At 39.2% G+C, this 27,265-nt stretch overlaps 1 protein-coding gene and 1 long non-coding RNA gene across 2 annotated transcripts in view; both read right to left on the bottom strand.

Moving 5' to 3' along the window:
• The window catches only part of LOC122063250 (CSC1-like protein At1g32090), a 47,287-nt gene that overhangs the window by 6,957 nt on the left and 13,065 nt on the right, over positions 1–27,265 (bottom strand). The window contains exons 5-8 of the mRNA XM_042626951.1: positions 13,265–13,384; positions 12,990–13,070; positions 12,281–12,621; positions 7,656–7,901 (exon numbers count right to left, since the gene is read on the bottom strand). Coding sequence (XP_042482885.1) covers positions 7,656–7,901; positions 12,281–12,621; positions 12,990–13,070; positions 13,265–13,384 — 788 coding nt within the window. The remainder of the gene's footprint in view (positions 1–7,655; positions 7,902–12,280; positions 12,622–12,989; positions 13,071–13,264; positions 13,385–27,265) is intronic.
• LOC122063251 lies at positions 18,125–20,995 on the bottom strand. The gene is made up of 2 exons (XR_006135281.1): positions 19,035–20,995; positions 18,125–18,945 (listed from the first exon to the last, which is right to left on the bottom strand). It is a non-coding gene; the product is annotated as an uncharacterized LOC122063251 (long non-coding RNA).

The raw sequence follows: 27,265 nt of genomic DNA, 5'->3' as shown, positions 1-27,265 counted from the left end.
AAAGACGCAATGCATGAGGAAATGAGAGCACTTGAGAAGAACAAAACATGGGAGCTTGTTCAACTTCCACCAGGGAAAAAATAATTGGTTGTAAATCGATCTTCACTGTGATACAATCTGTAGATGGCTCTGTGGATAGGTATAAGGCTAGACTGGTTGCAAAAGGGTTCACTTAGACATATGGCATAAACTATCAGGAAACCTTTGCACCAGTGGCCAAAATGAACACTGTGAGGGTCATCATATCATGTGTTGTCAACCGCGGTTGGGATCTACAACAACTCGATGTGAAGAATGCCTTTTTCCATGGTGAGTTGGAAGATGAGATATATATGAATGTGCCTAATGTTTTCTCTACTTAGGCATCAGGGCAAGGTGTGCAAGTCAGAGCAGGCATTATATGGGTTGAAGCAGTCCCCACGAGCCTAGTTTGGACAGTTCCACAGGGTAATGATTGCCATAGGTTATACACAGAGCAATGTTCATTATACTTTGTTCATCAAGAAGTTAGGGGAGCACATCACTATTCTTATAGTATATGTGGATCACATACTGATTACTGTAGTGACACACGTGAGATTGCTCACCTCAAAGCTTACTTGGAATTGAGTTCGAGATCAAGGACTTGGGGGAAGCTCAGATATTTGTTGGGTATTGAAGTAGCCTATTCTGCTCAAGGTATCTTTCTGTCTAAGAGAAAGTATACTTTTGACCTTCTCTCTGAAATAGGGTTACTTGGATGCAAGGCTGCTAATACTCCATTAGAGCCTAATTCCCACCTCAAGGAGAAGGATGGAGAACCAGTGGACAAGGGTAGCTATCACTAGTTGGTCGTCTCATCTACCTATCTCATATTCACACTGACATTGCATTTGCAGTTAGCTTGGTGAGCCAATATATGCATGATCCACACTCCAATCATTCGGAGGTTGCATATCGCATCTTGAGATATCTGAAGTCAGCTCCTGGACAAGGTGTCCTATCCTCTCCTTATGGCCATTTGCATGTGGAGGCATTCACTAATGCCGATTGGGCTGCCTGTCTTGATGATCGAAGATCTACTTTTGGATATTGTACCATGGTGAGAGGTAATCTTGTTACATGACAGAGCAAGAAGCAAGCAGTGGTTGCGAGATCTAGTGTTGAAGCTGAGTTTCGAGCCATGGCTCAAGGTATTTGTGAACTACTATGTAATGTAGAAGTAGGTTACACATGGCAACTAACTACCAGTAAATTACAGCCCAAACCAATTCATAACTAACCCACAAATCAGTGTTAATAGAAACCAGAAATAGGGGTACGCAATAGGGGAATCAAGAACCAGAAAATATCCCAAAGAACCTCTTAGGACAGCAGGAAACAAACCAGCTACAGAAAAGTAGCAGAAATCCAAAAACTACAGAACTACACCTGCGGCTGGAAGAGGAGGCCTCAGATTGTGTCCATACCTGGGTCGATTGTAGGGGCTAGGGAGCTGATCAAAACCCTAAAGTATCTTCAAGTTTTGCTGGTTGAGTTGGAAGATCTACACTTTCTTGATTTCAGGTCTTCAAACAAGGAAACTGTGAGATTATTCAAGAACAGCAGTAGAAGACCTTGAACGGCCACCAAGATTGGAACGATTGATCTTCTTGGAGACTAGAACAAAACCCTAGACTTGAACAGAGTTCCAATTTGAGAGATAATTGCAAACGATGGCTTCAAGAACCCTAACCTTCAGCTGAATCGATTCTGGTTCTCATGGACCTTAACAGATCTGAAAACTCATTCACTTGATCCTCACAGCAAACAATAAGCAAGAACTGGAAATAAAAGTAGAGAAAGAAGAGAACAATCAAGAGAGATGTGGTGGGAATGGCTATCTCAGCCAGGGCATCTCACCCACAGCCATCTCAGCTGTTAGAAGCAATTAAACTGCAATAATCTTTACTCATTGAAATCTGATTTTTGCGTACAGAAGCTCCTCTCTTTAAATAGAGGACTGAAGTTACAATAATAGCAGTTAGACTCAACTTAGGAGTTAGACTCCAATTAGGACTAATAAACTAGTAACTAAGACAAATTAGGTAACTAATAAAATATCTTCTAAGGACCGAATTCAGCCATAAAGCTGGTTCGATGGCTACTGCTTGGGCTGAGCTTTCCTCCTGCGATAGTGCAGCCCATGATGTGGATCTACATCACTATGGCTTTAGGGTCTTCTTCATGATTTGTGTGCCTTTATCAGTTTACCAATGTGACTATATTGTGACAATAATTCCGGGATCAGCATAGCTCACAATCTAGTTCAGCATGACAGCAAAGCATGTAGAGATTGACTGTCACTTCATCAAAGAGAAGATGGAGTGGGGCATCATATGCATTCCGTTTGTACCTTCTGAGGCTCAGTTAGCTGATATCTTTACTAAGAGTCTCAGTAGTAAGTTGTTTAGTCCTATTGTTAGCAAGTTGGGCGTGTTCGATATGCATTGGGTATTCTAGAGTTCTACCAAACGTGTCCTTAAATCCATTAGGGTTATAGTCTATGGTCTTGTAATATTCTCTAGAATGTTTCTGTAATAGTCCCTAGAATATCCCTTTCTCTCTATTATAAATAAAGAAGGCTAGTCTCTGTGAGACATAGCTCAATTCCCCAATTCAACATATGTTATAGGAAACTGTGTATCTAAAAATCATCTATGCCACTGCAATCACTGTAATACCCTAATTTGACTTCACCCCTACTCTGTGTGCAGCAAGGTTCGAAATCGTTTCGTTTCGGTGTTTCGGTGGGTTCAGAAACACTAATTTCGTTTCGTTTCGGCGAAATTTCGGCCGAAATGGTGTATTTTTTTTATTTGTATTGGTTGACTGTTTCGGTGGTCAAACAGCCATATTTTTTACCTGAAACTTGGTGGGTAACTTATTTTAAGGTTAATAAACATGCTTAGAACATAAAAATGCATAAATATTAGGACATAACATTGCTTTATTGTTGCACATTTGTTTGGCAACAACTATTGAACTATTCTGAAAATTTTACCTGGTTTTGGAGAAAGAACTTTACCTTTCTTAAGCTTTGAATGTGTAGATCTTATAAGAATCCAATAGAAGTTAAAATGTGTGATGATGTGGCTAATTAGAGGCTTGTTGGAGACTTGGAGTGTTTTTCCTTCAAAATATGCAAATGGAACCTAAACCACCGAGATACAAAATTTCGACCGAAATACCTAAATTTTGATCAAGATATGGTATTTATAACACATAGAATGTACCGAGATGACCGAGATACCGAAACGAGACCGAAATTTTGGCCAAAATACCGAAATTTTGTACAAATGTTATTTCGGTCATTGTTTTGTTTCGGCAAAAAAAAAACCGAAATTCCAAAATTTTAGAGATTTCGAACCATGGTGTACAGGCAATAATGCAAAACAGAGGAAGGCAGTTCTGTCATGGTTGGCAGCTGTGGAATGTCAAGGTAGGAATGACCCCAACTGTCAATGCTTAGCCTACCAGTACCACTGGAAGACATACCAAGAAATGTGGGCAAACAGGTACATGTTAGTTCACCAGAAGATCATACACTGGGGAGAAGGTAGGACAAATTGCTGCAAGGTGCCTTAGCCGCCTAGGCGATGCCTTGTTCGTTTTGCCAAGATTCTTTACCCCCTCCAATGCCTAGAAACCCCTAGATTCTTGACAACTATGGGAGAGACAAAAGATATGCTAAATTACGCATGGAAATGCTCATGCAAAATGCACTTATAAAGAATAATACATCAGAAATTAGTAATTAGGTCCAGTGCACATTGCAAAATGCAAATTGCATTTGTCAACAGAGTTCTACATTATCTGTCTTTCCCCATTCTGAGATATGCTATCTAATTTATCCTTACTGGTTTCTATCATTTAATACCTGGTTAAACAACTTGCAGATGCTCTTTTTTTAATCAATTTTCAGAATACAGTGTTTGCTAACCTGAATCTGTTTGGTCTATCAGATCAAGACCAAACTTTGGGGAAGTCAAGGCCATCCCAAGAGGTCCACTCAAGCCATAATTAGGGGGATCCTGACCTGTGTATCAGCTGACTGCTACTTAAAAATCTCCTACACCTGCAACTTTTGGATTCCAGAATTTCTAGTTTCAAATAACTTCTAATCTGGCCATTAGTTTGTGGTCATATTTTGGGGACTAGTAAAGCTACCCTAGAGGGAGATTCAATCTGAATTTGGAAAGAATCTGACCTATGGATTGAAATAATTTTTGTTTGATTGAATTCTGAAATTTCTCTATTATCTGAAACTCTCTAATTACTCTCAAACGGCTCAAACAATTCTCTCTCATCTTTTGAAGGGCGTTAATACTTGTTGTATGATGAGTGCATTGATTCCTACGTTTCACCTTCATTGAGAAGGTTGACTTTTGGGTTGACTTGTTAAATTTTGGGGTGGCTATTTGCTTGGATCCTGCTGCAAGAGTGAGTCTAGTAATTGTTAAAGGTCTGGTCTTACATTAAAATTCCTGTTTTGTCAATTGATTTTTCCAGATCTAATTTCAGGACTTTGCTAAGATTTCATTCTGCTCTTTAATTCATTAAATCAGATCAACATTGACAACTATTTTTGCATTCTGAAATTTCTTGAAAATTGAATTTTGTTCTGTTCCAAGTTTCAAGTTTCCTTGCTAGGAAACTTTATTAACTTGAAATATAACCGTTGTATTGGCCTTCAATTTTGATATCTTATTCTCCTACATGTATTGAACACTTGACCAGCTTAGTAGCCAGATCAATTCCTCTGTTTGGACAGCCATATAAATAAGGGACTTAAAACCTAAGGATGTGTTACATCCTAAAGAAATCATTTGCTGCAACAGAGGAAGAAAGAAAAAAGAAAAAAGAAGAAGAAGAAAGGAGAAGGAAGAGAAGGAAGAAGAAGTGAGAGGAGCTCTTGCATCTGAGACTCCTACTGGACCAGTACTGTCCACAGGTAAGAGCTACTGCTAATTTAGTAGGGTCATTTTAGATATTTCTAGGTTAAGTGGGTAGCTAGGGTTAGGGTTTAGGTCAATTGGAGGCAGCCAGGAAACCCCAGGGAGCTGTACAACTGCCCAGTAGGAAAAATCCCAATTTCAGTGGGGTATTTGGGGTTCCAATTGGCAGGAACTGTGTCACTACCAAACCCTGGAGCCTAGGGTTTCAGTAGTTCAAGGAAATTTAGGGAATTAAAGATGAATTAGAGCTGTTATGTGAATCTCTATCATAATGCAAGTATGAATTTGAGCAATTTAATTAATATGAATTCTTTCCCAGAATTCCTACTGTGAGATTTCATAGAGTTGGGACATCCTTCTATATTCATGGGCAGCTGAAAGTCTGGGAAAAATTGAGGCTAAGGGTAATCAATTCTGTAAAATTACTTCACTGAAAATCTGCTGAATTGGAATTAGCCACCTCGAGTATCAGCAATTGGACTTCAGAAGTGGGACAGTGGGAAACCTAACCTGTGTATTGGAAAACCCCATATGGCCAATTTGGACTTTAGAAGGAAGACAGAACCTCAATTTGGCCAAACAGAGTTCAGCAGCAGAGGCAGAATTGAATTCTGCAGAAAACAGGGGAACCAGCAGGTGTTGACCAGCCAGCCAGTTTTTGCCCAGCCAACCTGCCAGTTTGGGTTCCAGAATCCTAGTAAGTTGCTGTGATGGCTAGCAAGCCCTGCACACTTTAGTGGGGTATGTATACATGTGTTTTAACAGAAACAGGATCTACTAGGGAGTGAGGGAACAGTGTATGGGGTTCAGTGAGACTGAAAGGATGGCCAGTGTGGTCTTGGGATACCCAGCCCAAGTGTGGGACTCACTGGTATGTTCCCAACAAATAACCATATTGGTGGAAGGATTAGGGAACCCAGACTGTATAGTTGATGGAAGCCGGAAACCCAATCAGAATTTGAGGACCTGGGATTATGTTAAATTGGATAGGCTAGAGGTAGGATTCTAATTCTGAATAATTTATTTGAATATGTAGTGAGGACGTCAATTTGAATCGAGAATCCAGATTTCAGGAAATTGGACACCAATGTGAGTGGGTGCCCTGACTTATTTTACGGAGTATTTATTTGTTTTATTTTAATCTTGTTTGAATCTCATGCATTTTGTTGTGTGCATAATATTGTTCATTTATTACTGACCCAATGAAGTTAGAATCTGGAAAAAGGTAAGACAGGTGAAACGGGACACTAGTGAGTGCCTGACATTTATTTGCATGTGATGTAATTGGTGATGTTTGTATTTGCTCATATAGAATTTGTGGGTTAGGATTATCACACCCGAGTGCTACAACCCCTTGTCAGTAGGGGGATAAGTACACCCCCGACCTGTGGCTGCCTGATTAGCAGTACACTTCTGTGGTACGACGTACTGTACCTGGAGACGGATAGCAACAGGATAAGACATACTATACACTTGACTGCCTGGGGTTACTAACCTAGGGGTCAACCGGGGGATCGAGGTTCTTTCCGGGACTAGCTGACTCCTACCTATAATGAGCTTGTATCCCTTAGGCCCGACGTACTGGGAAGAGGATACCACCTATGTTGTGTAGCACTATACCACTATTACAGACTTAGTAATGGACTAGGAAGTAGTGTAATGTTAAATGAATCCATGAGCATCATATAAAGTGTGGAGCATTGCATTGCATCATTTGTATTGTGTTTGCTTGCTTGTCCCCGCCCCCTCATTGAGCATGATATGCTCACCCCTCTTACTTACTTTTCTAGATGACGAGATTAGTGTTTTGCCATTTTCCAGCACTGATCATGCGACAATGGCCATGGATTTCTTGGCCAATATTTCAAAGGATGAGACCGACCATGGACCTGAGTGTAGATGCGATGACTGTGCCTACAGAGGCCAGTTCATCTGAGGATTAGGATGGACTTACCAGATTTCCTTTTTGTGTTTATATTCCGCTGGATTATGTACTCTAATGTATATAGTTTACTACTAATGTACTATGAACCGTGTAAATACCTGTTTTGGGAGTATATTCACATCACCTGAAATTGTAAATATGTTTTATCACTAAGCTGACACTGGAAACTATGTAACACATATTACTATCAGACTGTTGTACATATGGCTTATGATCTTTAGTAGGGTAGTTGTGGTGTTATGATTTTGCTTTCTTAGTCTGGATCCTAGGGAAAACAGGCTGACTGGATGCGGTAAGGTGTCTAGTGCCGCATATCTTGGCCTTCTGGAGGCAGGGTGTGACAATCACGGCTAGACAACCAAATTTTCCATTAAGAAGTTACTGCTACAAGCCCACAATTCACATACAGATCTATCTCAAGGAGCTGCTTCCATCAGGCAAAATTTTGTCCATATCCATAGTTGAGTGAACATTAGCTTTCTTCTGGGTATCTTGGAAATCAATATTGATTAGTTTCCTTTGGTTTTCTTGATAAGCTTAACATCTATGTTTTAAAAGATACTCACACAGCACAAGATACAAATAACTTTTCAATTAAGTTTCAGCCAAGGTCTACCTAAACCCATAAGTAAACCAAATCAAATAAATAATATAAAAAAAGAGCTCTCCACATTAACAGATTTACATAATGGATTCCTCTATAGCAAGTTGTCTAAAAAAAGAGAGAGTATTACTGGGTAGGCGACTGATGAAGGAAAGAATGGAGTTGTTCAAAAGCTGTTCCAGCCACTATACTCCCCAAGAACACATTCACCAACATAAAATAGTAATATTTAGCCGATGCCTTTCTTTCAAGTGATGATAGAGATATATGGCCCTCAATTTTCGACATTAGCATTAAAACTGAAGGAAGAATGTACAAGAATATTTTAAGAGCTAGACCCGGAAGGAAACCTTGGAGGAATGATTTGATAATCTTCCTGCAAAATATCACATGTGACCAGTCAATACAAAAATAAGCAAAAAGTCAAAGTACAAATTATATTTATAATAATCAATTGACGAAGTCTTGTCACAACTATTTGTATCACTTATATTTCAGACATATCTTTTAATAGAAGAGCCAATAAGATGCTTGTAAGATGATTGAAATAACATGATACACAAATAGGACTTAAGCAAATTATCTAGGCCATCATAAAACATGAGGTCATTAATTAACGGATTTGTAAGGACAACACCCCCACAGAGTAGGAGATAAATCTTACAAGAGGCCGAAGTAGAACTAACACTAAGTACTGATAGATAAACAAGAACCAGCAGAAGTACTAATTGATAAATTAAGTACATATATATACATAACCATAAGAAAATAAGTGTAATACAAAACGAACAATATGGCAGATAGGAAAAGGTTTTCTGGTCTGGCTGTCCACAATACCAAGTCATGGTTGGGTGCCTACTTGTACCATGTGGCAGATCGGATTGAGCTGAAAGAAGAGATACCCCTCAAGTTCCCCTTCTCATAAGTCAAGTTTCAACCCAAATAGAGTTGGCCATGTGGCAAAACAGATCATTGAAACATCTAGAAATTTGACATAGGCGTAAGGGACAACTGAGGGGATGCACGAACATATGGAAGGGAATGGCAATACTTGGTGGGTAAATGATTGAATTTGGGCATACAGTTTGGCACGTGGTTCATCCAAACCATCTCCTAGGTATTGAACAGTAAGATTTACCAATTGATCCTTCCACGTGGTGGAATTGTTAGCAAACATATATGGTTCACACTAAAAACATGGGAGGAAGAAAAGGAAAAAATGTGGCAACTGTTTTTTTCATAACAAAAGAAGGTTGTCCTACACGTTGATGCCAAAGCATCATAGAATCCACAGTACTATTGCCATTATGTTCACACACATAGGACTGAGAGGTGGGCAAAATAGGTGCACAAGGTTTAAGAAAGTGAAGTTCTTTCTCCTCGCATCCACTGCCTATAATCCTCTTCATCACCAACTCTGAAAAAAAAGACAATGAGAGGGGGAAAAAGTGACATAACAATTCAAGGATTTGGTTAAGTGACTCACAAGCAAAAGATAATAGCAAGGTTAGGAAAACGTAGAATAGAGTTAAGAGCAATAAAAGAAAAAAGATGGACACTGCCCTTACCAGAAATGGAGGAAACTGAACCAATGGTGACCCTAAACTTATCCCTACCAAAGCAAACAAAATAGGAATCATAACACTGGGACATACCAATGATATGAACGATGACACCAGAGTTAATGACCCAAGAAGAAGCAGTGGCATGGCCAAATGTGGAGACCTACGAGGCTGAATCCGAAGAGTCTAACATTGTAGATATAGAAGAAGAGCTGCCCAACTATGACATAACCTAGAGAAATGCTGCAAAATCTTCCTTGGTAAAGGAAATGTGATCTGTCGACAAGCTAGAAGGATACCCTATAGGGTCAGTCTCAACCATTAGCTCCCCCTCTCTTACCACCACGTATACCAGTAGGACCACACATACCAAGGAGATGGCCATGAAGTACCCAACACCTCTCTCTAGTGTGGCAGGTTTCTCACAATGATCACATCGAAGTCTATCTCTGTCATCCTCAAGCAGAGCATTCAAGAGATAATACCGGTTCCATGGCCACTCTTCGGGTCTCCTCACTTTGCAAGTAGCTACAAACTTCACCTAAGGAGGGAAGAAGAGACCAGATTGGTTCATAGTCTGGGTTAGGCCACTAAGGAGAATTAGGACGCCCTCTTGCTCAAGTGATCGATATCCCTTAGCTTCATCCATTGGATTGGATAGTTGGAGGTCCCTGTATTGGTCATACTCCTCCCAGAGACCAACAACATTATTATAATACTAAAAAAAGGTCTTATCACCCTACCTCATTGTAATAATCTTTTGGAGGAGTTGGTAATTCACCAAGTCACCCACTTGATCAAAAATCTTGGAAATATTAACTCAAATATCCTTGGCAGTCTCCTTTCTCACAAACTTCCTTCCAATTTCATGCTTCATTAGAGAAGATCATCTAAGTCATAACAATGGAGTTTTTGATCTCCCATTTCTGATACGTTGGAGCACTTAAGTGGCTTGAATGGTGCCTGTAATATACCATAGTTTTCCCTTACTGTGCAAGTATACAAAATGAGCTCAGTTCAAGTAGTTGGTGTTGTCCAACTTTACAATGGAAATCTAGGTGTTGGGGTTCTCAAAGGCTATCTGAGTAGGTTGTGAATCACCCAAAGCAGTAGTCGAAGCTTTTGTAGGTCCATTGACCTTAGACATAATGTAGGAACACCCTTAACAATGTGGTAATGATATCCAAACCAAGTGGGAAGTACACAATCAACCCAAATACACCGTCCCAATACTAATAAAAAATCCAACAAGAAGAAACAAACACTAAGTTTGAAGAAAATCCACTCAAGCACCAATTCAAAGGGTAGCATTATCTCATGACAACTCAAAGAATTCATACAAAGCAGTTCGCCACTATTACACAATGGAAAACAACACACATTGCATTCTACATGAAAAAAAGGAAAAGAAAAGAAAAAAGATATTGGTTGTACCTGGCAGTCCAAAAGGAAGTGAGTTGTGCCCTGACAACTTCAAATGAAGAGGACCCCTAGGAGATTCACATAAGCCACCCCAGCCCAACAACATCCATAAGACTGTGTGTGTGTGTGTGTGTGTGTGTGTGTGTGTGAGAGAGAGAGAGAGAGAGAGAGAGAGAGAGAGAGAGAGAGAGAAACCGAAAAAAGCTGGCAGTAACTTTGGTGATGACTGGTGTCAATTTTTGAGCTTCAAGAGAGCTCATATTCACATGAGATCTTGTAGTCTTCATCCAAGACCAATCTAATGCTTCAATTGATTCAAATGGTAGCCTCTTCCTTGGAACCCTTTATACCCTAGGATTCCAAAGAGAGGAAATAGGGAAGAGGAATTTGTAATACGACTCTCAAACCATGGAACTCTGATACCAAGTTGTAATTCAAGAGCTACAAGAGAACAAGGGAGAAGGAAGAAGATGAAAAGAGGAAGAAGAAGAGAAGGAGATGTGGGTAGAACTCGTGGGAGAGAATACATTTCTCTCCCTGATATTGATTCACTTAGCTTAACAAGGGAAATTGTATCTTTACCACCATGCTAATATAAGATAGCCAAGGGAGGTAAAAGGTAACAAAGGAATAACACATTACAACATATGACAATATAATGGTCACGTGCCGAAAGTACCCTTAATAAGTCTAACAGTCTACCGACCAGGGAACCTTTGCCATAATTTATAAGGGAAACTGAAATAAAATTAACAGTTAACAAGGCAAAGACTGGGTTTTGGCTTCTTAAAATCTAATGAAGTTGAGCCAATGAAAGGTGATATAGGTGCTTTCACAGGAGGGAGCATCCATCATGATGATTCTAGGAGTACAATGTTTGATTATGCTCAATCTTAAGACAGGTGCTCCCATATCATCATAATGTTGTGTAGATGAATGCTCAGGCATATTGGGCCTTGGACAAGCCGACTCATGCATAAGTTGGTCACCACTCACATGTTTGTCTCCTAGGTGCAAATAGTCAATGACTTGTATCACTAACTGCACCTAGTCGATTACTTTTAGAGACTTACCATTGGTAGGCTTGTAGCTCTTAATTTCATTATTTTGTTAAATTTCAATCTTGGACATTTAGCATTCAGCCACCAAGACATGGTTGTTTTTATTCACCCTTTATGGGGCATTCAATGCTTCAATACATTAATATTTTCATTTTTCTATAGGATTGTACTGTCCAATGTGTCTTATCATACATTTTATTCCAAAATTCTGATCTTAAAGATTGATTTCAGCACCAAAAGTTCCTAGTTTTGGTGCCAAAAATTAGGGAATTTCACCAATTGTTGAAGTACATATTATTAGAAGGGAGAGAGATCCTCACAACATTAGTGTGGTGAGGAATCTACGCCCTACAACAATGATTGTTCTAAAACAAGTATCATAACGATGGGGCCCAAATATTCAGAGCAGCAAACAGAATAATTATAAATAAAAAAAAAACCCCTATGTGAGGGAGAAATTCACTGTGGCGTCATGGGGAAGTTTCCCCTTTTTATAATTATACTATTACAGAAACTAGACAACCATATGCAAATTTATAGTGAAGGAAAACTAATCCAAGATTCCTAGGATTCCACGATAGATCCCAATGAAGTAGAGTTGGTGCGGTGACTTCCCATGAAAAAGCTATAGCCTGCCCTAGAGATCTATTTAAGGAAATGAATTACTTCAAGACTCACCAAGCAATCCAGATAAGAAAGAAACTACTTACAATTCTATTACTGGCCTGAGCCAAGGAGCAACCCTCTCGAGACCATCAAGATTCGCAAGTGATTGCACAAAAGCAATCGGTATCATGTAAAAGAATACCAGAGCAAAAACTGATAACGACATTATAAGCTTGCGGATACTAAGTGAAACAAATGGTATAGCCAGATTCTGCCAGTACACATCACGGGGCTCTGGGGCCCAATTAGTTAACCACAGTGTGGGATTCTTGCTCTGTTGCGTCTGTGCACATACAGCAGCTGCCCATCGCGAATTAAATGAAACGAAAGCAACCGGCATGATCAACTTTGGATCCTTAAGAATCCTCTCGCGCTCCAATGCCATCTGACACAACATGAGTAGAAGATATAAATATTAGGTTTTAACAATCAAAGAATTTCCTGAGATTATCTTGTGACCAGATAAAGCCAACTCATGAAATATTGAATTTTCATTTCTCACGAAATATGCAAATGCAACTGTGATAAGACAACAACCCAGAAACCTATAGGAGGTATACAAACCTATGCATCATAAACAATTCGAGTTAAACCTACATACTTCAATCAAAGAGCAAGGAGTCTTTAAGTTAACATAGAGGCATCAACAAATGAGCAGAAAAAGAGACTAGAACAAAATATATAAAGAAGAGAAAAAACTACAAGAGACCTAAAAAGCGAGAGCATCTTGCTGCTGTAACAATGAAAATTTACCCTTTTGTCGTGCTCCTTCATTTTCTGTTTATAGTACTCAATAGCATCCACTCTTTCTCCCCAAAGCCCTAGAAATCCTTTCTGTAAAAATCAAACCAGAAAACTTAAGTGATTATCAAATCATCAAATCCAATTTACTAAAGGTTCAAACCTAAAAAGAGGGGGAAAAAAATTACTCTAGCAACTACTCTACTATTATAAAGTGAAGTTTAGGCCTACATGGTTATCCAAATAGAAAGTATAGTTTCACATTCTGAGCCTGCGTAACAGACTACCTTTCTGGTTGGTCTTTTGTCTGGATGTCTTTCGAAATTAAGTTGGTTGTAATCCAACCAATTTTGGAGCCTTTCCCTTTGCCTCACGAGTCTGGCAAATTTGTTTGCATTGTAGACAGCCTGAAAGGAATTAATGACCATAAATGCAAGTAAAATGGAAGACCAATAAAAGAACATGCAAGCAGAGAAAAGATGTGGTGACCTTTAAGACAATTATCATGATGAAATAGTTTCCCACAGACCAACTCATGAACAAATGCACCCCACCAATAAAGACACATACATCTATTGAGGAATGATAAAAGATGTTGTGGCCTATAAGACAATTATCAAGATGAAATAGTTTCCCATAGACCCACTAATGAACAAATGCACCCACCAATAAAGACACACACATCTATTGAGGAATGATTGGATTACGAATGGCAATGGAACATGATTAACCGGTTAGCCAGTATGTAGAAAGTCCAGAGCCAATTCCAGTTGCCTCATACAATTGGAGAGACCCATGCATATTTCAATGTGCAAGGTGGGTTAGAGTTGAACAACTTTTGATAGATTCTGATATGATATAGGCAAACATTCCCCAGTGCCAGTGCCTAATCGGGATTAAAATGGAAACTGTGATCATGTTCAACAATTTTCTGTTACACATGCACAAGTCTACCAATGAAAAGTTTTTAAACTTGGGAAACCTCTTAAGACTGATAACCTTCCAAACATATATACAAGGATGGAGAGAGAGTGAGAGATTCTAGTGATAAATCATTCAGAATTAGATTATGACGGTAAAGAGAGCGAATACTGTCAAGATTAGTAGTTCTTTACCTCTTGTACTGTCGACAGGGGTATTTTGGCTTTATTGGTTTTTATGTTTTAAGGTATTGTAGTCTTTATTTATACTAAGGGGGTGTTTAGGTCTTTGTAACTTTTTTCTTTAATATATGAGTACTGCTCATGGTTGTAGGAATTCTAACATACCGTGAGTGAGTCTTTGTGTCCCCTCTCAACCACAGTTGTCAAGGCCTCATGGCGTCCAGGCGGTTTGCCTGGGGCCGAGGCAACTATCGCCTTATTGCACTGTATGCCATCTTATATTTTTTGCTCTTATTCATGCCAAATACCATTTAAGTGAATGTTTTTATATTTTGTCATTTCATTTACTTAATATATTATTCATTAATAAGCAAATACCCCTTATTTGAATCCAATAAAAATAATTTAAAAATCAAATTCCAAAAGGATCAAAAGTCAACTCCCCGGTCCAAGAACAAAAACTGGATTTTTGGTGGTAGGGCAATTTTCAACTTTCTAATGCTAAGGTTTTCTCAATTCTGAAAATTTTATAAATCTTATCATGGTAGAGCATTGCTAAAAACCAAAAGTCCGGAAAATAATATTTTGTTTTGATGTCAATAAAATTATTTACATTCAGGCGATTTAACAGTATTCGTGCCACTTTAAAATAAGTTTGACCGGAACATAACTTTGTCATAACAACTCTGATTTAAGTAATCTTACCCTTGTTAGAAAGCTATTTTTGTGTTATACCTAATACAAAAAGTCTTATCTAAAAATAAAATCATTTGACCAATAAAACTTATTATAGAGGAAGAGCAATTCTCTAAATGTCAATAAGTCGTGTTGATTTTTTATGACTTGATGTGAGTGTGACTACGTTGATTTTTTATAACTTGATGTTGCTTAATGTTGATTGATTTTTTTTATGTCATAGGGTATATATTATAACATATAAAATAACTATAGAAAATAGGGGAAAAATAAAAAATAACATATGGTCGATTTGATCGCCATAGCAAGGCGTAGCGGGTGATTCACGACCAAATCGATTAGCCACCCCTCCACCGCCTTGGGTCGCCATGACGTTGTGACAACTATACTCTCAACATCGGATTTTTCATCTTCACCCTCTTCTTCTTTCTTCTACTTTCTTCTCTTTTTCTGTTGACTTCTATTGGTTGCTTGCTGCTTTGGTATTGTTACATGGTATCAAAGCAATAGCCAACCAATAACTTTGATCCCTACCTTTCTTTTGAGGGTCATCTTAAGGCCTTCTTCTTTATTCCTTACAGAAACCAATGATGTTCTAGCTTTGTTTGACACCCTAGTTTATAACACATGACAATTAGTATTCCCTATGGTATTGAAGACTACTACATGGATGTCTCATCTACGCACATGAAAGGTTCTTATTTGATGCTGATTCCTACAAGTGGCAGTACTCTTTCTTTTGCCCTTTTGGCTGCACCTTTGGATTGAAGATATCTCCCCATCTAACCGTTAAGTGTTTGAGATTTTTAGGGGTTCATTCATATGGCCCAAGGTCACTTATTGCAAGTTTGATGCCTGATCAGATGAATAGATGCTTGAATACTGAAGAAATATAAATTCTGCAGTAACGGAGTTTCTATTTTGGTGCATCAACCTATTCTCCACATCCAGCCATTGGATTACCATCATATTTTGGGCTTATTTCCTTCTACATTTACCCCCCCCCCAACTCAACCTGGTTCTTGGCCTCATCTGACCTGATTTGATGCTAGACATTTTCTCTTAGACTGGTTGTTGGTTATCTTTTGCAGTATTTGCCCTTGGTTGTTGCTTCATTTTCTCCTTCCATAGATCATTAGTATAATTTTTTGCACTTTATCATAGATGATTTAACCAGAGACATACAAGATGAGGTGCTTTGGTCTATACTTTTTGTTGATGATATTATCTCCGTGGATGAGACAAATGCAGGGATTAACGCCAAGATGAAGTTATGGAGATCAAACTTGGAGTCAATAGGTCTTAAGATAAGTAGAACAAGGACAGAGTCTATGGTGTGTAACTTTAGTTACGTTGGACGGTTAGTGAGGTGGTGAATATTGGTGAGAGGGTGATCCCATTAAGTGATTGTTTTAGGTATCTCAGCTCTATCATAATGAAAGAAGGTGATATACAAGATGATGTTGCTCAAAGAATTAAAATAGGATGGATGAAGTGGAGAAGAACAATGCATTCCAAGGTGAAAAGTGGGAGACATCCAAATTTCTCCAAGGGGTTTTGAATAAGGCGACCTTTTCAGTTTTCCTTTTTTTTTTTTTTTTATATAAATACAATAGTTACTAGTTCCAATTTGCCCTGAATTTTGGACTCTGTGACTATAAAAATTGCACATTTTCTCTTTCATTTCAATAGAAAAGATAAGGGAAGTTTGTAGGCATTGTTGAGATAATATACACTATACAATTCCATCACGATGTCTATATTGTCGTGCCCCTAAAGCCGAAAATGTTCTCATCTTTTCATTTAGGGCTGTGGAAGATGCTTCTCTTTGGTCTTTCTTTGCTAGGCACTTCATATCCCGGATCAATAGGTTCAACAATATAGGATTGGTGGACAGATTCCTTTCAAACCCAATACGACACCTTGCTCTTTCATAGAGATTCAATCTTGGGTATCAGCCTATCACACAACAAAAAAAAAAAAAAATGTATTTTTCGTGTTCCAATCTCATTATGTCCCATGTCCTTCTCCAAGGAGTATCTCGAAATGAGGAGGTGCATTGCCGATAGGAAGAGCACTAAACTAACAATTTGGAATAACCGAACAGGACAGCAAAAGGATTGATGAGGTGGCTCTTGTCGAGCTTATTGATCTGGACTTTTCACTTACCCTAATAAAAAAGGCTTTCCAAACCGCAAGGTAGCCCAAACTCAGAACAATGCACATCAGAACATAGAGTCTGATCACCAGCAGAGTGATGACTTTCAGGAAGGCTACAAAACCGATTCCTACATTTCACAATTGTTCAAGGTCAGCGGTACCACCTGTCTTGCACGACCAACGAATAGCATATTATCAGATTTCCCGTAGAATAATATACACTGATGAAGTTATAGCCGACCGATTAATTCGAGTGGCATAGCAGCAGCTGTTGCATCAGGAGTGCTACATGATCATCTTATTCCATTAAAGCTTAGAGGAAAATTTTATAAGACAGCTATTCAATCAGCTATGATGTATAGAGAAGAATGTTGGATAGTTAAGAAATTTCACAAAGATAAACTAAGTATAGCAGAGAGATGACGATGTTGAGATGGATGAATAGCAAAACTAGGAGACATAAAGTAAATTCAATCACATTAGAGCCGAGTTAGGAAAGAATGTTATTTGAGGTTGCATGGCCATGTTCAACGAAGACCTTGAGATGCTCCAGTAAGGAGTGATTGATTCAGATGGAAGGCACTAGCAGACCCAAAATAACCCTAGGAGAAGTGGTGAATAAAATGCATGCATAGCTTAGGACTCTGATGTGGATCAAAGCATGAAGAAGAAGAGGGACGAAATAAAATTAAAAAAAAAAAAAAAAAATGTGAACAGTAATTTGGTCCTTTAAGTTCCTTCTTTTATGTTTGAACTTTGTTTCCTTTTTATGTTTTCTTAGTTGACAAATGTCTAGAATCAACTAGTTATCTCTAGAAGATTCTAAGTTTTTATTTTATTTCTTTCTTTGTAAGCAAATTATTATTTGTTAGGAGGATTGTGTCTAAAGTCAATAGGTTTAGAACTTTAGTTTGTTTCCTCTTTTTTTTTTCTTTTAGTTTCTTACCATGATTGAGTCTCTAACCTCTACTATATAAAGAGGCATTGTTGCAACACAGAGATGGATTAATTATTGAAGTCTTTTTTGTGATCTATGCTTACTCCTTGGACCTGAGAAAGGTTTGTTCATCAACCGAGAGAACTAAGGGTGAGAGACCCAGGCTAAGATAGCCATCCCTATTCCCCCTTTCTTCCTCCATCGATTCTCACCCTCTTCCTTTATTTCTTCTTCTGTTTTGTTCTTATTTATTGAGTGATTACGTGATCGAATCAAGCCTATTCAAGCCATTAAAAACCAGTAGCAGTTTGAATTGAACACAGTCCAGATTTTCCTAATCAATACAGCAGAAATTTGGTTTCTTGGAGAAAGGTCAAACATCAAATCTCCCTGATCTGATCAAAGGGTCAAACATCAGATCTCCCTGATCTGAAGTCCAATCAATAAACTGTTAGCAGCATTAATGGGGAGAATGCTTGAATGATCTAACTGATCACACAAACCCTTTATTTATAATAAGCAAAAAATAATAGAAATTACAATTATGCCCCCCATCCAGTCACCCCACACTAAAAAGGGTCAATGACTCAATGGAGAAGTGAAAGCCCTAATGTGCCCCTACGGCACATTTAACATATATTCTAACACTCCCCTCAAGTTGGCGCGTAGATATTACACATGCCCAACTTAACTAAACAAGTCTAAAACATCTTCCCAACTAAACCCTTAGTGAATACATCAGCTAACTAATCTTCAAAATTCACAAAGGGAACACAAATCAAGCCAGCATCCACCTTCTCTTTGATGAATTGTCTGTCAATCTCCACATGTTTGGTACAATTATGATGTACTGGATTATGAGCAATACTAATAGCAGCCTTGTTATCACAGTAGAGCATCATAAGAAGACGAACAGGCACACCAATATCATCTAAGAGAGTGCATGACCACAAAAACTCACAAATCCCTTGTACTATAGCACAAAACTCTGCTTCAGCACAAGATCTAGCCACCACATTCTACTTCTTGCAGTGCCAAGTGACAAGATTCCCACCCACAAAGGTATAATAACCTGAGATGGACATTTTGTCAGGATATCCCGCCTAATCAGCATCTGTATAAGCTTCAACTCTAAAATGATTATGAGGGATAAAAGAATACCTTTTTCCTGAAGCAGATTTCAAGTATCTTAGGATACATAGGACTACTTCCATAAAGGAGTAGGGATCATGCATAAACTGACTGACCTGAAAACCACAGAATATTAGGACAAGTATAAGCGAGATATATCAATTTGCCTACCAACCATTGGTAACGCCCTATATCAATGGATTCAACCTCCTTTCCCTTGAGTCATGTACTAGCTTCCATAGGTGTATTAGAAGGACAACAACCCAACAAACCAATCTCTGACAATAGATCAACGATTTACTTCCTCTGAGATAGAAAGATGCTTTTAGAAGATCGAGCAACTTCAATCCCAAAAAAGTACCTTAGTTTTCCAATATCCTTTATTTTAAACCCTCGAGCAAGAAAGTCCTTGAGGCAACCAATCTTAACACTTCCATTCTCTGGCACCACAATGTCATCCACATAAACAATGAGAATAGTAATTTTATCACCAGACCATTTTATGAATAATGTGTAGCCAGCTTTGCTCTACTTATACCCCATAGATGCCATCGTCTTGTGAAATCTCCCGAACCACGCTCTAGGTGACTGCTTCAAACCATAGAGAGCATGGTTTAACTTATAGACCTTGCCCTAAATTCCCTTACTGGAGAAACCTAGTGGAATATCCATATATACTTCCTCATTAAGCTCTCTATAGAGGAAAGCATTCTTGATATCAAGTTGTTAGAGATCCCATCCTAAGTTCACAGCACATGAGAGCAACACTCGCACAAAGGTCAATTTGGCAACTGGTGCAAATGTCTCCTGGTAGTCAATTTCATATTTCTGAGTGAACCCTTTAGCTACAAGTCTTGCTTATTTCTGGTGTGACCCCTACAATAGACTTGAAGAGTTGAATCATCAATTGTCTTTGAAATTCACTAATAGTACGTTGAATGGGAGTCCACTCCCCCTAGGCAAAAACAGTGGTCTCAATCTCCCCTTGAGCTGGAAATCACTCTCTGTCAGAGATGGCAGATACATTGGAGGTGGAGCAAGCAGATTCAGAGTCGGCTCTTCACTATCACTATCGGACTCCCCTCAAAGAGATGGCGAGGAATAATAGCCAACAGATTCGTGAAACACAACATCCATGGTGACTATGATATGCCTAGCAGAAGGATAGTAACACCTGTATCCTTTCTGAGAAGAAGAATAACCCAGAAAGATACACTTGATGCTATGAGGTTCCAATTTTCCTAGTGAGTGGCGATCTCTAGCATAGCAAGCACACCCAAAAGTCTTCGGAGGAACCAGAAAGGAGTTATCCCCATGAAGAATGGCAACAGGAGTATGAGAATCAAGAACCCGAGCAGGCATTGATCAAGTAGGCAGCATTCATGATAGCATTGCTCCAATACTGAGAGGGAACATGTCTGGCAAACATCATTGCGCGGGCAACATCTAGTAAGTGTCTATTCTTGCGTTCAGCCACCCCATTCTGAGCAGGAGTGCCAATGTAGTTAGTCTAATGAAGGATCTCATGTTCAGTAAGGTACCACTGGAATTGACCCTCCATATATTTAGTACCATTATCACTACGAAGAATTTTCAAAGTAGCATTGACCTATGTCTGAATCATCTTGTGGAAGCGTGGAAAACAATTAAACACTGCACTTTTGTGTTGCACTATATACACCCATGTTGTGCGAGAGAGACAATCAATAAAAGACAAACCAACGTTTAGCAAAGATAGATGTCCAACAAGACGGACACCACACATCAGAGTGAACCAAATGACAAAGTGCAAGACTTCTTTTATTTAATGGAAAATAACTAGAACGAGTTTGTTTAACCAGAATATAGGCTTCACAAAAAAAATCATCCATATTACATTGTTTAACTAATTGCGGTAATAAAAGAGATAATGTTCCAATGGGAGGATGTCCTAAACGATAATGCCATTGTTGCAGATCAGAGGAAATAGAGCATAGCTGATGAGAAGTAGTAGAAACCTCAATTGTAGGAAGATAACCATCATCAAGCAAATAGAGACCACCCTGCACTTTACCAAATCGTCTTCCCTATTGTAGATCCTAAAAAACGCAATGGGAAAAGGAAAAAAATAAGTTACTTGACCGTTCAAGTCCCTAATAAGGCTATTAATAGACAGCAGATTAGTAGTAAAATTAGGGACATATAATTATGTAAAATCAAAGATAGCAATTTCTTTGATTTTCCTGTGATATGACCAATGAGACCTCTGCTAGCAATTGTAAGATAAGTGGTTCTGGACAAGATGAGGTAATTAGTTCCCTCCAATTTCACAAACCAAGCACCAAAAGGGATAATACTCATTACGACCTTGCTCATCAAAGTCTGAGGTTGCAGTAGATGCAATAGTATTTAGAATATGTGAATGGAGAGGAGAGGAACAATAAGATGAGAGATGAGGAAGAAGATGGAGAAATAAAAGAGGGAGAAGAAGAGAGATCGATGGTATGTTGGAATAGTATGTTGGAATAATGTGTTGTGAGTAAAGTCTCACTACCACCAATATATTCTTTAAGAACATATTTACAAGATATTACACATACCTCCTTGAGAAGGGAAATTACACATACCTCCCTAAGGAGGAAAAGGAAAATAAAACATAATATGACAAATTACTAAACTACCCTTAGAATAACATAACTAATATCTCTAACACTCTCTCTCAAGATGGAGAATAAATATCATACATTCCCAGCTTGGACAATTGAGAATTGAACTGATGATGAAGAAGACCCTGTGTGAAGATATCAGCCAGCTGATCTCCAGTCCTCACAAAAGGTGTGCAAATGTAACCAGTATCAATCTTCTCTTTAATGAAGTGCATATCCACCTCTATGTGCTTTGTCATGTCATGTTGCACAGGGTTGTGGGCTATACTTATGGCAGCCTTGTTGTCACAATAAAGCCTCATAGGTGCCTCAGTATCAAAACCCAATTCTTGGACCAACCTTCTCAACCAAAGAAACTCACACACTTCATGAGCCATGGCTCTAAATTCTGCCTCTGCACTAAACCAAGCCACCACAGATTTTTTCTTGCTCCGCGGTGTAACTAGGTTTCCACCAACAAATGTGCAATAGCCTGATGTAGATCTCCTATCAGAGACTGAGCCAGCCCAATTTGCATCAATGAAGCCTTCTATCCTCATATGGTTATGCTTGGCAAAAATTAGTCATTTTCCTGGAGAGGACTTCAAGTACCGGAGGATGAGGCAAACCGCATCCAAGTGCCCACTCTTGGGAGCATGCATAAATTGAATCACCACCCCCACTGCATAAGTAATGTCTGGACAAATCAAAGACAAATAAATAAGCTTCCTAACTAGCCTTTGATATTTCCCAGCATCAACAAGAGAAGGGCCAACATCTTCCCCCAGCTTATGATTCTGCTCAATAGAAGAACTTACAGGCTTGCAGCCTAACATTCTTGTTTCTTTCAAGAGGTTTAGAATAAACTTCCTTCGGCATATATTTATGCCCTTCTTGGATCTAGATACTTCAATCCCCAAGAAATATTTTAAGGGTCCTAGATCCTTAATCTCAAACTATTGGACCAAGTAGTTCTTCAGATTAGCTATCTCAGTTCTGTCATCTCCAGTTATCACAATGTCATCAACATAGACAATCAAAGCTGTAATGGTGCCATTACCATGCTTAGTGAACAGAGTGTGATCAGCCTGACTTTGGGAATAACCATTCTTCAGGATGGCGTGTCATAACCTTTCAAACCAGGCCTTTGGAGATTGCTTAAGATCAAACAGAGCCTTCTTGAGAAGGCACACCTTTCCTACAGTTAAAGGGAACTTAAAGCCAGGAGGAGTCTGCATATACACCTCCTCTTCTAAGTCGCCATGTAAGAAGGCATTTTTCACATCCAATTGATACAATGGTCAATCCTTATTCGCTGCCAGAGATAAAAGGACCCTTATGGTGTTATGCTTCGCCACAGGAGCAAATGTCTCTTGATAGTCAATCCCATACACTTGACTGTATCCTTTTGCCAGCAGCCTTGCTTTGTACCTCTCAATAGTACCATCTGACCGGTACTTTATTGTGTAGACCCACCGGCATCCAACTAGAGTTCTCCCCTTTGGAAGGTCAACCAATTTCCAAGTATAATTCTTTTCAACGGCCATCATTTCCTCAGCCATGGCTTGCTTCCACTTAGGGTCAGACATAGCTTTAGAAACATTCTTGGGAATAGAAGCAGATTAGAGAGCAATAGTAAAGGCAACACCTGTAGGAGAGAGAGAGAGTCATAGAAAACAAATTGGGCAATAGGATAAGTACAAGCTCTCTTTCCCTTCCTAATAGCAATAAGAAGATCTAACTCTGATGGGTAAGGAAGGATATTACCTAACTGAGAATGGTGGATCTCAGGAGTTGGATTCAAAGAGAACTCTTGGCAAGTCTTCTTGTTCCTTCTTGTATACACAATGGTCATCTTTTCATTACCTGAGCCTGAACCACCTTTTGAATGATCATCAAGATCAGTAATATCCACCTCTTTATGTTTCCCAATGTCAAGCATAAAAGGAGAGATAGGCAATGGAGAAAGAAAAGGGATCTCATCAGTAGCCTTTTCACCTCCATTATGCTCCCCCTGAAAAGGATGTTGAGGAGAGGCAAAAAAAGGTGCAAACTCAAGGTGACATCTATAGAGAGAAGCCTCCGTCTGGAAGAAGGATGATTGCACTTGTATCCCTTGGTAGTGGAGGAGTAGCCAAGAAAGTTACACTTAAAAGCCTTAGAGTCCAGTTTAGTCCGAGAAGACTTATTAACATGGACATAGCAGATACACCCAAACACTTTGGGGGGGAGAGAGAAGGAAGAAGACTGAGGAGACAGGTGTTCAAGGGGGTTTTGGAGCCAAGAAGCTGTGTTGGCATACGGTTGATCAAATAAGCAGCAGTAAGGAGAGCATCAGACAAAAAACTTTTAGGAACATGCATGCCAAAGAGAAGACTCCTATTAACCTCCAACAAATGGCAGTTTTTCTCTCAGCTACCCCATTTTGTTGGGGTGTGTCAAAACAAGCTAGCTGATGGATAATGCCATGATTAGTAAATAAGTCTTGAAGACCACCATACATATACTCCCCCCCTTTGTCAAAACGAACAATTTTAATTTTGGTGTCAAACTGCGTACATACCATATGATAAAAAATTTTAAAGGCATCATACACATCACTCTTGTGCTTCATCAGAACAGTCCAAGTAGCACGGGAAAAATCATCCACAAAAGAAACAAAGTAAAGTAAACCAAGTAAAGAAGTAGTAGTAGAAGGCCCCCAAACATCAGTGTGCACAATGTGAAAAGGAACAGTAGATCTATTACCATGATAAGGATAAGAAGAACGACAATGTTTGGCAAACAACATGGTTCACAATGAAAGACATAGGAACTAGGAAAAGATTATAAATGAGGTAATTGTTTCCGCATAACAACAAAAGATTGATGTCCTAAGCGTTGGTACCACAACATCACAGAGTCCACAAAACTACTATCAGTACATCCACAAACATAAGATAGTTGTAGCAAAAAAAGGTGATTGAGGTTCAAGTAAGTAGAGTCCTTTCTCCTCACGCCCACTGTCAATAACTTGGTCACCAAATCCTAAAAGAGACAATGAGAAGGAAAAAATGTGACAATAATTTAAGGATTTTGTTAGGTGACTCTCAGACAAGAGATTAGTGGTAAGGTTAGGAACATGAAAAACAGAATCAAGGAAAATAGAAGATGTAATAGGAATGTTATTCTTACCATAAATGGAGAGGGAGCCATCAGCAACCCTGACCTTATCCCTACCAGAAAAAAATGAGTATGTATCATAATAATAGGACATACTAGTCATACGATCCGTAACATCAGAATCAATAACCCAAGATGGAGCTGTGGGAGGGGCAAACATGGAGACCTGCAACACAGAAGCTGAAGACTCTAGCACTATAAGGGAAGAAGATGATGAGCCTCCCAGTTGAGACATGACCCTGCGGAATGCTGCAATATCGTTCCTAATAAGGGAACTATGCTCTTCCTGTGGGCTAAGAACAGATCCTGTAGTAGAATGCTCAGCCTGAACACTGTGGGCTCTAGCTCCCCCACTACGTCCACCATAAGCATCACTAGTACCACCACGCATGCTAAGAGGTCGACCATGGAAAACCCAGCATCTCTCTTTGGTGTTCCCAGACTTCCCACAATGATCACAGCGTCTGTCACCCCCACGAGGTGGGCCTTGGCCTTGGCCACAACTATGCCAATCTCTCTGAGAGCTAGTAGTAAGAGCTGACCGCTCAAGGGAGGGGGCAAGTTCCATGGCCACTCGCCTAGTCTCCTCACTTTGCAAATAGCTACACACTTCATCAAGGGATGGAAGTGGAGATCGGCCCAACATCTGTATCCGGATCGGCTCATACTCGGGATTCAAGCCACTAAGAAAAATAAGAACCCGTTCCTTCTCAAGTGTCTAGTAAATCTTAGCTTCATCCTCAGGATTGGATAGTTGGAGGTCCCTATAATGATCATACTCCTCCCAGAGACTAATGACAATGTTGTAGTACTCAGAAATTGTCCTATCCCCTTGCTTCATGCCAATGACCTTCTGAAGTAGTTGATAAACTTTGGCCGAGTCACCCACACAGTCAAAAGTTTTAGTAACATTGTCCCAAATAACTTTGGCAGTTTCTTTCCTCATAAACCTTCTTCCAATCTCAAGTTTCATGGAAAAAATAGTCATGCCATAACAGTGGAGTTTTCAGTCTCCCACTTTGGATGTGTCAGGTCTTCTGGTTTAAGAACCTTAATGGAACCTATAACATATCCTAGCTTTCCCCTACTCTACAAAGAAAGCCTCACAAAATGAGCCCAACCCAAATAGTTGGTGTTGTCCAACTTCACAATAGAGATCTGAGTATGTGGGTTATCAAAAACCATAGAGGTAGAATGAGTAGAACCACTCGATGCACTTGTTGAAACATCTCCAAAAGGGCCCCAAGGCCACTATCATCAGATATATTGTAGATAAAGGGTCACACACAAGGTGGGGCGTACACACTCTACCCAAAAAAAGCTTTCCCTAAACCAGAAAAAATAAATCCAAACACTAATCCAAGCATACACTTCAAAGGAATTCACACCATCTGCCTCCTTCAAGGTGTAGAATCATAACATAGGAGCTCAATATCCCTAAACATCATACCTCACAAATAAATAGCAACCGGAAGCATCACAGGCAATATGTTAGAGATAAAAAACACCAAAACAGGGTTGGCGGCACCCTATATGCACTGATATTTTTGAGTTGTGGCTGCACAACTCAAGGAGGCTTGTAACGAGATCAAGAGGGCTGATACTACACCCTAGGGCAACCCAAATGGACATGATTTCAGCTCCAAAGCTGACCAGATGAGAGAGAAAGAGGAAAAACACTCCGGGGATGGCGGTGAGCTTACCTAGGCCTGATTTTGGTTCTTGCAACCTTCAAGTGTCTCTTTCTTCAAAGAAAAACTCCACTTGGTGTCTACACGGTCTCATTGCATGCCTCCCTCAAGGTTTCTTCAATCTTCTCACATAAAAATCCCTTTCCTTAGAACCCCTTTGTAACATAAGGTTCCAAAGAGAAGATAAGGGAGGAGACTAGTAGCTCGACTATCAAACCAACCTTACAAGCTTTGATACCAAGTTCGAATATATGAATGGAGAGGAACAATGAGATGAGAGATGAGGAAGAAGATGGAGAAGTAGAAGAGGGAGAAGAAGAGAGATCGATGGTATGTTGGAATAGTGTGCAGTGAGTAAAGTCTCACTAACACCAATATTTTATTTACTACCATGTTTACAAGATATTACACATACCTCCCTAAGGAGGAAAATTATACATACCTCACTAAGGAGGAAACGGGAAATAAAACATAATATGACAAATTACTAAACTACTCTTAGAATAACATAACTAATATCTCTAACAGTAGTTACTCCAAACACGATGATACTAGGTAGAAGTCGACAATAAGTGGGAGAAATACCAGATCTTCAAAAACAGTTGTCAAAAAAGGCCTATACTTGGATCGAGCTGCCTAGTAAGGGAAGTGAGCACTCCTCCAAGTTATATTTGATTATGATGAAGAACTGATGAGATGGCCCAATTAGGGTTTGAGGAGAAAATCCTAAAATCTTCAAAGAAGACGATGATCACACACACACACACACACACACACACAGCCT

The sequence above is a fragment of the Macadamia integrifolia genome, unplaced genomic scaffold, assembly GCF_013358625.1.
Source record: "Macadamia integrifolia cultivar HAES 741 unplaced genomic scaffold, SCU_Mint_v3 scaffold1273, whole genome shotgun sequence".
NCBI classification, from domain to species: Eukaryota; Viridiplantae; Streptophyta; class Magnoliopsida; order Proteales; family Proteaceae; genus Macadamia; species Macadamia integrifolia.
This window is presented reverse-complemented; position numbering and strand designations above follow the sequence as displayed.